Source organism: Scyliorhinus torazame, chromosome 8 (assembly GCF_047496885.1).
Source record: "Scyliorhinus torazame isolate Kashiwa2021f chromosome 8, sScyTor2.1, whole genome shotgun sequence".
In the NCBI taxonomy this organism is placed as follows: Eukaryota; Metazoa; Chordata; class Chondrichthyes; order Carcharhiniformes; family Scyliorhinidae; genus Scyliorhinus; species Scyliorhinus torazame.
The window spans coordinates 138,965,193-138,981,191 of record NC_092714.1 but is presented as its reverse complement, the minus strand read 5'-3'; the positions used below and the strand labels follow the sequence as shown (position 1 = coordinate 138,981,191).

General features: G+C 48.7%; 1 protein-coding gene across 1 annotated transcript in view; it reads left to right on the top strand.

Moving 5' to 3' along the window:
* LOC140428142 (integral membrane protein 2B-like) overlaps positions 1–13,154 on the top strand; it is a 41,893-nt gene extending 28,739 nt beyond the window's left edge. The window contains exons 5-6 of the mRNA XM_072514254.1: positions 10,481–10,631; positions 12,765–13,154. Of these exons, the coding sequence (XP_072370355.1) occupies positions 10,481–10,631; positions 12,765–12,853 (240 nt within the window). The 3' untranslated portion in view covers positions 12,854–13,154. The remainder of the gene's footprint in view (positions 1–10,480; positions 10,632–12,764) is intronic.
* Positions 13,155–15,999: the final 2,845 nt, after the last annotated feature.

Below are 15,999 nucleotides of genomic sequence, written 5' to 3'. Positions count from 1 at the left end.
TTTGCTGTCTCACGCTGGCTGTCTTCTCTCTGGCTCACTGGGAGAAAGTATAGTAAACTTTTTTTTATCCGGCACTTTACCAATCTGAATTCTCCAGTAACCAGAAGTTCTGACGACCCCTTTTCACTTTCGGGATTCAGATAATGCGGTCTTTTAAAAAAATGTTTGATTGTATACCTACAGAATGTGTTCTTGGGATTTCACATTGAAATTATTGCGTCCGTTTTGGATGTTGTGCCAAAACAAAATTATACTGATCAACAGACTGCTTTTTCCCCCCAAAGTTGTTCTGAATGTTGTGGCATTGGCTTGATCTTTGGTTGTGGTGGTTTTACTGTGCTGTTGGGGCCTTTGCCCAGTTGCCATCCCTCTCCCTCAGCCACTTCGAGCAGCACCCTGTGTTGTGTCTGGGGTAATCCGGATAATGATTTTTCTAGGACCTTTAATGAGGCAAGAGAGGAGGGGACCCTGCCCCCGACAATGTCGGAAGCGACAATTTCTTTGATCCTAAAGCGGGACAAGGACCCACTGCAATGTGGATCGTACAGGCCGATCTCGCTCCTCAATGTGGATGCAAAGTTGCTGGCAAAAGTGCTGGCCACGAGATCGAGGACTGTGTCCCGGGGGTAATCCACGAGGACCAGACGGGATTTGTAAAGGGCAGGCAACTAAACACCAACGTGCGGCGGCTCTTAAATGTGATAATGATGCCATTGGAGGAGGGAGAGGCGGAGATAGTGGCAGCTATGGACGCGGAGAAGGCCTTTGACCGAGTAGAGTGGGAGTACCTCTGGGAGGTGCTGCGCAGGTTTGGGTTCGGGGTAGGGTTTATCAATTGGGTTAAGCTCCTTTACAGAGCCTCGATGGCGAGTGTAGTGACGAACTGGCGGAGGTCGGAGTACTTTCGACTGTACCGAGGGACGAGGCATGGGTGCCCCCTGTCCCCCCTGTTGTTCGCATTGGCGATCGAACAATTGGCCATGTCATTGAGGGAGTCTAATAAATGGAAGGGGGTGGTCCGAGGGGGCGAAGAGCATCGGGTGTCACTATATGCGGATGACCTGTTGCTGTATGTGGCGGATCCAATGGAGGGGATGGTGGAGGTCATGCAGACTCTAAGGGAGTTTGGGGAGTTTTCAGGCTATAAGCTCAATGTAGGGAAGAGTGAGCTCTTTGTATTACAGGTGGGGGACCAAGAAAGAGGGATAGGGGACCTACCGCTGAGGAGGGCGGAGGGGAGCTTTCGGTATCTGTGGATCCAGATAGCCAGGAGTTGGTGGACCCTACATAAATTGAATCTGATGAGGTTGGTGGAGCAAATAGAGGAGGATTTCAAAAGATGGGACATGTTACCGCTCTCGCTGGCGGGATGAGGGCAGTCGGTCAAAATGGTGGTCCTTCCGAGGTTTCTGTTTGTGTTTCAGTGCCTTCCCATCGTGATCACTAAGGCCTTTTTTAAGAGAGTAGGCAGGAGTATTATGGGGTTTGTGTGGGCGAATAAGACCCCGAGAGTAAGGAGAGGGTTCCTGGAACGCAGTAGGGACCGAGGAGGGTTGGCGCTGCCAAACCTGGGGAGCTACTACTGGGCAGCAAATGTGGCGATGATCCGCAAGTGGGTTATGGAGGGAGAGGGGGCGGCATGGAAGAGGATGGAGATGGCATCCTGTAAAGGAACGAGCCTGGGGGCGTTGGTGACGGCACCGCTGCCGCTCTCGCCGACAAAGTATACCACTAGCCCGGTGGTGGCGGCAACGCTAAGGATCTGGGGCCAGTGGAGACGGCACCGGGGTGCAATGGGAGCATCGGTGTGGTCCCCGATCAGGCGTAACCACCGGTTTGTCCTGGGGAAGATGGATGGGGGGTTCCAGAGCTGGCATCGGGCGGGGATTGGAAGAATGGGGGACCTGTTCATCGACGGGACGTTTGCGAGCCTAGGGGCACTGGAGGAGAAGTTCGAGTTACCCCCGGGAAATGCCTTTAGATATATGCAGGTGAGGGCTTTTGTGAGGCGACAGGTGAGGGAATTCCCGTTGCTCCCGGCACAAGAAGTTCAAGATAGGGTGATCTCGGGTGTATGGGTCGGGGAGGGCAAAGTGTCGGAAATACACCAGGAGTTGAAAGAAGAGGGGGAAGCGCTGGTAGAAGAGTTGAAGGGTAAATGGGAGGATGAGCTGGGGGAGGAGATCGAGGAAGGTCTGTGGGCTGATGCCCTAGGTAGGGTTAATTCCTCCTCCTCGTGTGCCAGGCTCAGCCTGATACAATTGAAGGTGGTCCACAGAGCGCACTTGACGGGGGCGAGGTTGAGTAGGTTCTTTGGGGTAGAGGACAGATGTGGAAGGTGCTCAGGGAGCCCGGCGAACCATGTCCATATGTTTTGGTCATGCTCTGCACTGGAGGGGTTCTGGAGAGGAGTGGCGGGAGCAATATCTCAGGTGGTGGAAGTCCGGGTCAAGCCAAGCTGGGGGCTAGCAATATTTGGAGTAGTGGACGAACCGGGAGTGCAGGAGGCGAAAGAGGCTGGCATTCTGGCCTTTGCGTCCCTAGTAGCCCGGCGAAGGATCTTGCTAATGTGGAAGGAGGCGAAGCCCCCCAGCCTGGAGGCCTGGATAAATGATATGGCTGGGTTCATAAAGTGGGAGAGGATTAAGTTCGCCTTGAGATGGTCTGCGCAGGGGTTTTACAGGCGGTGGCAACCGTTCCTAGACTATCTCGCGGAGCGTTAGAGGAAGGTCGGTCAGCAGCAGCAGCAACCGGGGGGGGGACGGGGACGACACGTCGTGGGAGGGGGGCGGGAGAGGGGGGACTGCCTGGGAGGGTGGATGAGCAAGAGATAACATGAAGGGTTGGGGAAACTGGCACGTACGGGTGAGGGCCAGTGTACAAAGCTGTGTAAATATATAATTTTGCCATGTATATATCTTGCTCTGCGCGATTTCACGTTTTTTTTTGTTACTGGGGGGGGGGGGGGGTTATTGTTTGTAAGGGAGAAAAATTGTGATAATGATTTTTCTGTATTTAAAAGTATTTGAAAAGCAAAAACAAAATTAGAAAATGCAGAGAAATGGAATAGGAAACAACTGCATTTGAAGACATAGCCCCTGTATGGGTAAAATGGGTTGAAAGCCCATGACTACATTTTAGGATCTGAATGATATTGGATTTCTTCTATTTCCATTTGCTGTACTTGCCTCTTCAAAACACAATTGCAATCCACCTATTTCTCATTCCAATTTACCCATGAAATGAGGTTTAAAAATTGCCTACACAAAATTATGATTGCCTATAGAAAGTCCTAGAACTTTGATTTATTGGAAGGTCATAGGATACTTACAAAACGGGGCTGGTATTTTTACATTCCACTGGGTTTTGTCCGGCTCCAAAAACCTATTGCTCAAAAAGATTGAGTGAGTTAAATACTACCAGATCTTGCTTTGATATATCCTATGGGTCAAGAGACAGGGTTTAAGTAGCGAGCCTGAGAAGGAGCAGTGAGACAGCAGCAAGTATTTAAAGATGAGCCTGTGAGGGAGTGAGACGGTGGCAGGTTAAAGGGTGAGGTGAGTCTGAGTTCAGAGCGGGATCTTCTGCATTCTAAAGAAAATTGAAGCACAATGTAACAGGAAAGAAGTTGGTGATTAGTGAGCATTTCCCCCTATGCTCCCTAAGCAACGGTACTCATTCAAATCAGGAGCTGGGAAATCAAAAATATTTGAAACTGCATAGCTAAATAAAGCAAGGCAGGTGGGACCTGATGGACAGCAGTGTGATGCATGGCAGCCACATCTGTAATATGTGTCTGCAACTCTGGGGCCTTTGGTTTAGTGATGATGAGCTGGAGTCTGAGCTTCAGACATTGTGATGTATCAGGTAAGGTAAAGTTACCTGGCCACTGTTCCAGGAGGAAATCTCATAAGTGCTAGGAAAATCGTTAGAACTGGAGGCTGAGGGGTCCCTTGGGCTTGATTGTCGTAAAAGAAGTGGATGCAGAGCTGGTGGATGTATTGGCTGTAATCTTCTGAAACTCCCTGGATTCTTGGAATGTCGCAGTGAAGTGGAAAACTGTAAAAAGGGGGTGAGGAACAGAAGGCAAGAAACTATAGGCCAGCTGGCCTAATGTTTTATCATTGGGAAGAGGCTTGAATCTTATTAAGGAAACAATAATACAATCAAGCAGAGTCAGCATGGTTTTATGAAAGAAAACTGGTGTTTGACAAATTGAGTTCTTTCAAATAACAAGCAAGGTGGATAAAGGGGAGCCAATAGATGTGGCATTAAAGGTTACTACACTGGGTGGCATATGGCGCAGTGGTTAGCACTGGGACTGCGGTGCTGAGGACCCGGGTTTAAATCCCAGCCCTGGGTCACTGTCCGTGTGGAGTTTGCACATTTTCCCCATGTCTGCGTGGGTTTCACCCCCACAACCCAAAGATGGGCAGGTTGGGCGGATTGGCCACACTAAATTGCCTGTTAATTGGGAGGGGGGGAAATAATTGGGTACTCTAAATTTATAGAGAAAAGGTTACGACACGAGTATAGATAGACGATTGACTAGTTTTAACAGGAAGGGAGAGTAGTAAATAAATGGGACATTTTGGATTGGCAAACAGTTACAGGGGTGCACCGGGATTGGGACTGCAACTATTTACAATCTATATTAATGACGTGAATGAAGAGATCAAATGTATAGTACCTAAACTTGATGACGCAAGGTTAGGTAGGAAAGCAAGTTTTGAAGAGGAAAGGGATATAGATAAGCTAAATGAATGGGGGGAAATGATAGATGAGTATAACATGGAAAAATGTGAAGTTGTTTACTTTTGTGGGAAGAATAAGTGGAGAGAGATTGCAGAAGCAAGATATACAGAGGGATCTGGGTGTCCTAGTACCTGTGCAGGGAATGCAAGACGTTAGCTTGCAGATATGTGATTGGGGACACAATGGGAATATTGGCCTTTATTTACATTAGGAAATGGAGTATAAACGTAGGGAAGTGTTGCGACAGCTGTTTCAACATCAGTGAGACTGCATCTGGAATACTGTGTAGTTATCCGTTTCCTTCAAGGAGAGATATAATTACATTGGAAGCAATTCTTTTTTAAAAAAAATATATATTTTTATTCTCCTTTCCCACATTTACACCCATCAACAATAAACAATAATCAGCAAGATATGTCAATCCCCATAATAACAACGATCCCATCCACCCACCAACCCCCAAACCTCAGCCCACATGTTTACATAAACAAAGGACAAGAAGGAATCAGAGATTACCCAGTCACCCTTAATCTACACCGCGCGCCCCCCCCCCCCCCCCCCAAACTAATGTTTGATGTTATCCAGTTCTTGAAAGTGCATAATAAATAGTGTCCATGACTTGTAGAACCCCTCCGAGCTTCCCCTCAGTTCGAACGTAACCTTCTCAAGGGTCAAGTATTCCAACAGGTCCTCCCGCCACGCCAGGGCACTGGGTGGAGAGGCTGCTCTCCATCCCAGCAGGATCCGCCTTCAGGCGATCAATGAGGCGAAGGCTATGATATCTGCCTCCGCTCCCGTTTACAACCCTGGCTGGTCCGGCACCCTGAATATGGCCTCCTGGGGACCATGGTCCAGTTTCACACGCACCACCTTGGAAATTACCCGAAACACCTCCTTCCAGTACTCCCCTAGCTTTGGACAGGACCAAAACATATGAACGTGATTCGCAGCCCCCCCCCCCCCCCCCCCCCCCACGCTCTCACACATCCTCTACTCCTTCAAAAAATCGGCTCATCATCGTCCTCGTGAGGTGCGCTCTATATACCACCTTCAGCTGTATCAGCCCCAACCTCGCACATGAGGTGGAGGCATTCACTCTCCGGAGCACCTCACACCAGACCCCCTCCTCTATAACCTCTCCCAGCTCTTCCTCCCACTTTGCTTTGATCCCTTCCATTGGTGCCTTATCCTCTTCCAGAATAGCTCCGTACACCGCTGACACTACCCCCTTCTCCAGTGCCCTTGTTGTCAACACCTCCTCCAGCAATGTGGAGGCCGGTTCCTCTGGGAAGCTCTGTATCTCCTTCCTGGCAAAATCCCGAACCTGCATGTACCTAAACCCTTCTCCCTGCTCTAGCCCATACTTCGCTTCCAGCTCCCTCAATCCTGCAAACCGATCCCGAAGAAACAAATCTTTTAGCGTCTTAATCCCCTTCTCTTCCCATTTCCGAAAACTTCCATCCCACCTCCCTGGCTCAAATCTGTGGTTCCCCCGAATCGGCATTTCCCTTGACCCTAAACCCAACCCGAAGTGTTGGCGAAACTGCCTCCAGATTTTCAATGAACCTATTATTACCGGACTCCCTGAATATTTCCCTGGAGCTATCAGGAGCGGCGCTGTTGCAAGTGGAAGAAAGACTGTGGACTGTGTTTGAGCGGCTGCACAAACCCTGCACAAACTCTCCTCCATTCTGACCCACTGAGAATCCACCCCTCTGACCCAGCTCCGCACTTTCTCCACATTCGCCGCCCAGTAGTAGTACAACAAGTTCGGCAGACCCAAACCCGCTGCCTGCCTTCCCCTCTGTAGCAGCACCTTTCTCACTCTGGCCACCTTCCCTCCCCATATGAATGAGGTAATCCTTCCCTCAATCTCCCTGAAAAAAGTCTTTGGCAGGAAAATCGGTAGGCATTGAAAAATAAACAGGAATCGCGGCAACACATTCATTTTAACCGCCTGTACCCGACCTGCCAGTGACAGAGGAAGGCCGTCCCACCTTGCCAGATCGGCTTTCACTCTCCCCACCAAACTAGTGATGTTGTACCTACGAAACCTCCCCCACTCCTGGGCAACCTGCACCCCCAGATACCTAAAATGAGTCCCTGCTCTACGGAATGGCAGCCCCCCCACCCCTGCCCCCACCCCCGGCCGAGACACCACAAAGTACTCATTCTTGTCCAGGTTCAACTTGTACCCTGAGAATGGGGGTACCTGATGGCATTGCTGGAGCGGTTTGGGATTGGACCAAGGTTTGTGAACTGGGTAAAGCCTTATCTCCATGTTCATACTTGCTCGTCTCAGTTGGCGCACCGCCTTCCTGGTGGACAGTCGGTCGAAGCTCACCTGTAGTTCCTTCCTCTTTTCCAGCTTTGCCAGGTCCCCATCCTCTGCATACCTCCTATCTACCTCCAACATCTCATCTATTACCCTCTGCCGCTCCAACCTCTCCTCCTTATCCACCCTAGCCTTAAACGAAATTACCTTGCCTCTCACCACCGCCTTTAGAGCCTCCCAGATGACTGCCTTCGACACCTCACCTGTACAATTGAAACCTACATATTCCTTAATTACCTTTTCAATTTTCTCACAGAATACTTGGTTCCCCAAAAGCCCCACATCCAGTTTCCACCCCGGTCTCTGCGCTGCCCCTTTCTCTAGCACCATGTCCACCCAATGTGGAGCGTGATCTGACACTGCAATTGCAGAGTATTCCGACCCCTTGACTCCAGCCAGCAAAGCCTTCCCCACCACAAAAAAGTCGATCCGCGAGTATACCTTATGGACCGCTGAGAAAAACGAATACTCCCGTTCCCTTGGGTGCAGGAACCTCCAAGGGTCCACCCCTCCCATTTCCACCAGCACCTTTGTCCCCCCCCCCTTGATGGGACCAGCGAGCGCGGCCGTGATCTGTCCAACCTTGGCTCCTGCACCAGGTTCCAGTCTCTTCCCCCCCCCCCCCCCCCCCCCCCACAATCAGCTCATGCGTGTCTAAGTCGGGAATAGCCCCAACCACCTTCCTCGCGAATCCCACATCGTCCCAATTGGGACCGTATACACTTAACAGCGCCACTAAACTCCCCTCCAATGCCCCTGTCACAATCACATATCTACCCCCCCAGATCTGCCACCACCTTCTCCATCTGGAAAGTACCCTTTTGCTGACCAGCACCGCTACCCCTCGAGCCCTTCCATCAAATCCGAAGTGAAACACTTCGCTAACCCAGCCCTTTTTAAGTCTCACCTGGTCCTTCACCCTCAAGTGAGTCTCCTGCAGCATTGCTACATCGGCTTTCAAACTTTTAAGATGTGCAAGCACTCTTGACCGGACCTCCTAGCCCTCTCACGTTCCATGTGATTATCCTTACTGGGGGTCTCTCACCCCCCCCCCCCCCCCCCCCCCCCCCCCCCCACCTTTCTTATCCACCATCACCATACCACCGGGCCCTGCCCCATAAGCCTGACCCGCCCCTGTCCATTGTTAACATTGAACCCCTTCTTCCCCCCCCCCCCCTCCTCCCAAGAACCCCCCCCCCCCCCCCGCAAAAACATCCCCCAACATCCCTCCCTCCACCCCCTCTTGCTTGCCTCGTAGGCCCATTGAAGCCTGCTACCCAGGCTCCAACGTCCGCAGTCCTCTCACCTCACCCCCGTTCACTAACTGACTCTAGTTAGCTAGCGCGGGTGGCTCCCCCCCCCCCCCCCCCCCCCCCCCGCCAATTCCTCTCGCCCCCTTCTGTCCAGTCCCAGAGAAAGAAACACCAAAACAAACCCAACAATCCAACCCCTACAATTCACTAACATAACATTTAACCGTCGCAACACAGAACGCCATTAACTTGAACTCTGCAACAATGCAAAGAGAAGTATATTTCAATACAAATCAGTAAAAAGAAAGTTGTTACATTTGTACATTTTCCAGCCGCTCAAACACAGTCCACAGTCTTTCTTCCAGTTCCGCTCTTCACATCTGTCCCAAGCCTTCTGCCCTCACGAACGCCTCAGCCGCCTCCGCTGTCTCAAAATAAAAGTCTTTGGCTTTATATGTTACTCTCAACTTCGCCGGGTACACCACACCAAATCGCACCCCCTTCTTGTACAAAGCCGCCTTCACTCGCCCAAACGCCGCTCGTCTTTTTGCCAACTCCACCGTCCAGTCCTGGTAGATCCAAACCGCAGTACCATCCCACAGCACCTCACGCTTCTGCTTCGCCCAGCTTAATACTTTCTCCTTCATGCAAAATTTATGGAAGCAGATAATTACTGCCCTTGGCGCCTCGTTCACTTTGGGTTTCGGCCTTAATGACCGATGAGCTCGGTCTAGCTCGTACAGGGTGGGGTTCTCACCCTCCCCCATCAGCTCCGCCAACTTCTTAGCGAAGTATTGCGTTGGCCTTGGGCCCTCTGTCCCTTCGGGCAAGCCCACAATTCTCAAATTGTGCCGCCTTGAGCGGTTTTCCAAGTCTTCCAACTTTGCTCGGAGCCCTCTGTTAACCTCCACCACCCTCTGCAGCTCGTCCCCCATCGAGGTGACCTGGTCGCTGTGTCGTGTCACGGCCTCCTCCACCTCCTTCATCTTCTCGCCCTGCTCTCTCACCACGGCCAATGCCTTTGCCACCTCCACCCTGATCGGGCTGATTGCCTCCTCCAACAATGACCTCACCACAACCACCATCTCTTTCCTCAGGATCTCCATGTGCCTCACCAAACGATTTTCCAGCTCCACCACCATCACCTCGGTCATTTTCTCCACCGTAAGTAGTGCGGTCCCGCCTTGCAGTTCGGCTTCCGCCATCCTGTCAACACTTTTTTGCTTTTGCTCGTCTTCTCCTTCGGCGGCGAACCCGCGTTTCCTCCTTTCTTTGACGCTGCTTTTAGCGGCTTATTTTTTATCTTTCCTTTCTCCTCTCTCCCCCTTCACCCTCATGCCCTTCATCAATCTGACATTCTCTTTTGAGAAAAAAATACTTTTACCAAACTTCCATGAATCTTCTTTCTTTCTCTACATTCACCTGGGACCAGGCTTCAAACCTCCTTCTTCCTAGGTGGGAGCCATCCGACGTGGAGCAGTCTCCCTACATGGCGCTCGGGCCTGCCGCCACGGCATCCTCGTAGCTCCGCCCCCGCAGCTCCGACCTGCCGGGCCCGGCGCCTCAGCCTCCGCCGCCCGACACCCGCACGGAGTTCTTCGCCGGCTTTTAAACCGGCCCCGCTGGCTGCTCGTAACGGCCCCAAAGGCCGACGATAGTCGGGGAGTGCGTGGGGTCTCCGGGATTTCCCCGAAATCGCCGCGAATCGCGGCCACCGGCGGGAGCTCTTTTTTTTTTTTGCGGCCGCCCTGCTCGCCCACCTCACCGGAACCATTGGAAGCAATTCTGACTAGGTTAAATGGATTGATTCCTGGGAGGAAGGGATTCTCTTTGAGGAAAAAGTTGAATAAGTTCAGCCTGTACTCATTGGAATTTTGAAGAATGGGAAGTAATCTTATTGAAATACAAGACTCCTGAGGGAACATGACTGGGTGGATACTGGAAAATGCTTCCCTCTAGTCTAGAACTAGGAGGACACGGTTTAAAAATTAGAGGTTTTATTGACGACGTTCTTATTTTGAGGATAGTTAATCACCATCACTGGCAGGCGAGGAGGCATAGAATGTTTGAGACTGCCTTTTGTGTAAAAAGTTTTTTTTAAAAAAACAATTTAAACAAGTACTTAATTATTGAACAGGCTGGTACCTACTTGCCTCAGTCTTACTTGATCCATGAAGAGATGGTGGTTACTGATTACATTGAAAATGTGGACGAACTTGGATACTTCATCTCTCGCCTTTGCCATGGGAAAGAGACCTTCAAGCTTCAACGTAGAGAGCTTGGAAAAGGTAATTTTTTTTTATCCATGACCTGTTTTGCTCACAATTTAAGAAGTTTTCTTAGATCAGCAGTGACCTAATTGTGCCTTCAAGCAGTTAAATATTTGAAGTTCCAAAATTGTATCCATGCCTGGGGTTCCAGAATAGTGCTTTGCACCAAACTAGTGTATAAACTGAAGATTCACTTTACATTTAGTGTTCTCCCATGTGTGTTTTGGTCGGTCTGCTTCCTGACTTCTTGATGGCTGAATATAAATGGGAACTCGTGCTCTATCCACCATTTGGATTTAGTGGAAAAATGTACCATATTGTTGATCATAGAATTTACAGTGCAGAAGGAGGCCATTTGGCCATCGGGTCTGCACTGGCTCTGAGAAAGAGCACTCTACTTAAACCCTCACCTCCACCCTATCCCCGTAAACCAGTAACCCCACCTAACCGAAGGGCAATTTAACATGGCCAATCCTAGGGAGGAGGTGAAAGTTATTCAGACTTTGTGCTGTTGTTTACCAAGTGAATGACCAGTCAACAGAATCAGGTGTGATTGTGATGCCGTCCTAGATTGAATAGCCTATACTGACCCTCTGTATCTAGGCTTGTGTGTGGATTGGCCATATGGGTGTGGTACGACAGCTGCCAGCCATCTGAAGGTGAGATTGGTGAAGAAAATTAACATCTGTTTTAGGACGAAGTGTTACAAAAATATTTATTTAGCATGGATAGGAGTCATATTGCCCACTTTTTTGAATGGGCAATATGACTCCTATCCAGCACTAACTGAGAATTTAGGTTGGATTTTAAAGGTTTTGCATTGGTGTAATTGTAAAACTATTGCTTTAGATGGCCTTTTTATATTCTTGTCCTTAAAGATAAACTGAAGGTAATTTAAAAGCACAACTTAAGCCAAACAAGTGCCAGATAATGACCATCTCCAACAAGACCATCTTAACTATTTCCCCTTGACATTCATTGGCATTGCTGAATTTCTCCACTATTAAGAGGTTACCATTGATCAGAAACTTAACTCTACCAGCCATATAAATACTGTGGCTACAAGAGCAAGTCAGAAGCTGGGAATTCACCATCAGACTCTCCAATCTCGAGGCACAAGTTAGGTGTGTGATACAGTATTCTTCCGTTGCCTGGATGAGTGCAGCACCAACAACATTCAAGGACAAAGCAGCCTGCTTTATTGGCACCCCAGCCACCACCTTCAATATTCACTCCCTCCACCATTGTCACACAGCAAGGGCAGCAGACTCGTGGAACATCACCATCTTCGAGTTCCCTTTCAGACGGTACACCATGCTGACTGGACGAGATCTCGGTTCTTTCATTGCTTCCAGGTCAAAACACTGGAATTCCTTCCTTGCAGCACTGTGGGTATATCTCCACCGCGTGGACTACACTGATTCAAGAAGGCCACCCACCACCACCTCTAGGGTAATTGAGGATTGGAAATAGGCTTCACTGGTAAGGTTTGGTGGGAACCAAACAGAATGGGTTCAGCTGTGCCAATTTCCCTTGGAGAAAAAGGATATCTACGTTATGTCAGATATCACAGTCGTGGTTAAGAGTATGATTTGAGCTCTGCTTTGTCCTCTTACATTTGGAAACTGACCAAATGTTAATATTAAAGTATGCTGGCTTTCAATTATGTTTATCACCATGTATTAATTGAAATGAAATGAAAATCGCTTATTGTCACAAGTAGGCTTCAAATGAAGTTACTGTGAAAAGCCCCTAGTCTCCACGTTCCGGCGCCTGTTCGGGGAGGCTGGTATGGGAATTGAAACATGCTGCTGGCCTGCCTTTTAAAAGCCAGCTATTTAGCCCAGTGTGCTAAACCAGCCCCTGCATGAGGTAACGTAACCCTTCTGTGTTATGTTCCTCAGGTGACTGACTGAATATGGCCAGGTGGACTTGGCTTTCTTCTATTTTTCAGCATTACACTTATTTTCTCTGAGAAAATAACAGACTGGTTGTCGAAAATAGATATGTAAGCTCATAAACTGCCATTGCAGAGGATACCGAATGAGCTTGAATTTCAATATAAATCAATTCAAAATAACTTTGTTTTTATTGCCATATACCTCATTCTGATAAAGATGATCTATGAAATACATTTCTTATCTCTTCCAGGTATCCAAAAGCGTGATGTAAAGAAATGTTTCACAATTCGCCATTTTGAAAGCCGTGTTGCAGTTGAAACTCACATCTGTGAACAGTAATTGCAGGAGACAACCAGTGCAGACTCAGTGCTGAGCCCAGAAAATTAGTTTCTTTTTTTCCTGTTGTGCAATGCATTTATCTTTTTAACATAAGTGATGTAAACATGGTTTATTTTGTACATCTGCAATTTTCATCTCGGCTTAATGACTTTTGGAAATGTTAAGATGCAAGCAGACTTTTGAAGGTGCAATAGTAGATTGTGAGAAAAGGCTAACAGTAAGGTTTCAAATTATTTCCAATAGTTATATATTAGACTGGAATTTAATTCATGACAATTAACATTTTCTTTAAATAGGTGGGGAAGAAACTGGAGATTTTTCCACCTTTTTGTTTTTTTCCATTTCAAATGCCTGCTGTATTAATCTATATACATTGGGGGGGGGGAGAGATATGATATGGTAAGCCCATGCTGATTTTGTGTACATAACCTGTGTAAGGTAAACGGTAACAAAATAAAATATTTTAAAATTATTCTGAGATGTATAACAACTTGCATAGCACCTTTTTACACAGGGAGACAACCCAAGGAGCTTAAGTGTAACCAGTTAAAAAAATGTTGCGCTAAAGGGGATGTTGAGAAAGATAACTAAATGCTTGTTCAGAGGTGGATGTTAAAGTAGATTGGGATTCCAGAGCCAAAGACCTCGGTAGATAGTAATATTCTTTGTGATTAGTTGAGCACACTACGCTATTTATTGGCTGGTATCTTTAGGCATTTCACAAATGGAGGAATTAATACAGACCGATTTAAGATGGCTAGCCAAAAATTTTTATTCAACAATTTTAATTTTATACATAATACAATGCAACCAATCAAAATAACAACTGCTCCCCCCCCCCCCCCCCAAAGCCCCATTCCTCCAAAGACACCTAACCACTTGGTCCGTGCCCCTCTCCCTTAGCGACTAGCGGTGACCAGCTCTTTGAAATACAAAATAAATGGCTGCCAGCTTCGGTAAAACCCCTCTATTGTTCCCCTCCGTATACTTGACTTTCTTAAGGTATAGGAACGGCATCAGATCTCCCAGCCACACCTGAAGCATTGGGTGGAGGAAACGACCCCCCCCTACATCAGCCCTTGTGTCCGCCTGCAGCCCTGGTGAGTCCAACACTCCAAATATGGCCACTGCCTACCAAGGGACAGGGCTCTAGCATCATGTCGGCGATTCTGAAAATTGAGCTGAAGGAGACCCAGAAATCCACAAGCTTGGGACATGACCAAAACACACATGCACATGATTGGCTGGAAGCCCTGCACAGCGCTCCCACTTGTCCTCCACCTCTGCAAAGAACCGACTCAGCCTGGACCTAATCAGGTGAGCCCTATACACCACTTTAAGTTGTATTAAGCCAAGCCTCTTGCACAATGACTGAATACCACTGCTGGGGAAGTAGAGTGGGATTGCAAAGATATGTGAAGATTAATGGGAGGTGATCTGAGATCAAGTTGCAGAGGTAAAGTGAGACTTGGGAAGATTAGCAGGAAGAGGGTGAGAGGCAGCATCTGATGTGGGAGCAGAATGAGGAACTGTATTCTGGGCAGGTTGAGGGTGGGGCAGTTATTGGAGAAATTGGGTTTTAATGTGGTTAGCACTGCTGCCTCACAGCACCAGGGATCGGGTTCAATTCTGACCTTGGATGACTGGAGTTTGTGCCCCGTGTCTGTGTGGGTTTCCTCTGGGTGCTCCGGTTTCCTCACAGTCCAATGATGTGCAGGTGGGTGGATTAGCTATGATAAATTGCCCCTTCAGTGTCCAAAAGGTTAGGTGGGGATAGGATGGGGTGTGGGCCTGGGGGTTGCTCCTTTGTTGGTTGGTGCAGACTTGATGGGCTGAATGGTCTCTTGCCCTTTAGGGATTCTATGAGAAGGTGTTGGTGGGAAGTGATAATTGAAGCTTTGCTTTGAGTAACCAGAATGTTGAGGTTTTGCATGGTCTTCTGTTTTGTGCTCATTCATTCCTTTCCCTTCTAAAACTCTTGTCCTCCCCTGTTCAGCTTGCAAGTATGACCCTGACTTTCTGGTTCCTTCCATTTTAATTATTTGCCCCACGCCTACTTGGTCCTTTGCCCTCTACACTTTTGCATTGATGCACCTTCAATTGGGCACCGAACTGTGTGAACTCAAGATGTGATTTCAAATGTGAACATTGGCCTCTATTTATCCATTCCATTTTGTTCACCTTGTCTTGCACCATCTTCCCTTTTGTCATGTAATCTCTTTTTGTTTAGAAAATATTTTATTGAGGCATTTATAATTTTAACCAACAGAGCATTGTCATCCACCCCCCCCCCCCCCAACTGACAGTTTTTCCTAAAGGAGCCGATGAATGGCTGCCACCTCCGAGCGAACCGCTGTAATGAAACCCTTAAGGTGAACTCAATCTTCACTAGCCTAAGAAACCCTTCCATGTCACTGACCCACACCCCTGACTTTGGAGGCTCCAAGTCCCTCCACCCCATTAAAATCCACCTCCGGGCCACCAGGGAGGCAAAGGCCAAAACGTTAGCCTCTTTCCCTCTCTTCCCCCACTCCCCTCAACCCAGGCTCTCTGATCTTCCGACACCACCTCTGGACTCGGAGCCACCCTCCCTTCCAGGACCTCTGACATGACATCCGAGAATCCCTGCCAAAATCTCGGCTTCGGACAAGCCCAAAATGTGAATATGATTCGCCGGACTTTCCCCGTACCGCCCACATCTGTCCTCCACCTCCTCAAAAAACCTACTCTCCAACCCACAGTCATATGAGCCCTGTGAACCACAGATCAGTGACCATACAGATGCCCCCTCCAGTCTTGTGTGTTGCCTCCATTGCCCCCACACTCTCGGGGCTGCCACTACCACTGGCTTGCAGAGTAACGAGCCGGTGAGAACGGCAGAGGTGCCATTAACAGAGCCTTCAGACTTGTGCCCTTGCAAAAGATGCCGCCTCCTCTCGCTCCCACACCGACCCCTCCCACACAGCCATTTCCTAATCATCGAAATATTGGCCGCCCAGTAATAGTTAATGAAGTTCGGAAGGGCCAAGCCTCCCCTTGCCACGCCCCCGCTCAAGAAGGACCTTCTTCACCATCGGGGCTTTCCCGGCCCACATAAAACCCGAGATCGCCGCGTTCATCTACCTAAAAAATGCCTTGGGGATGAT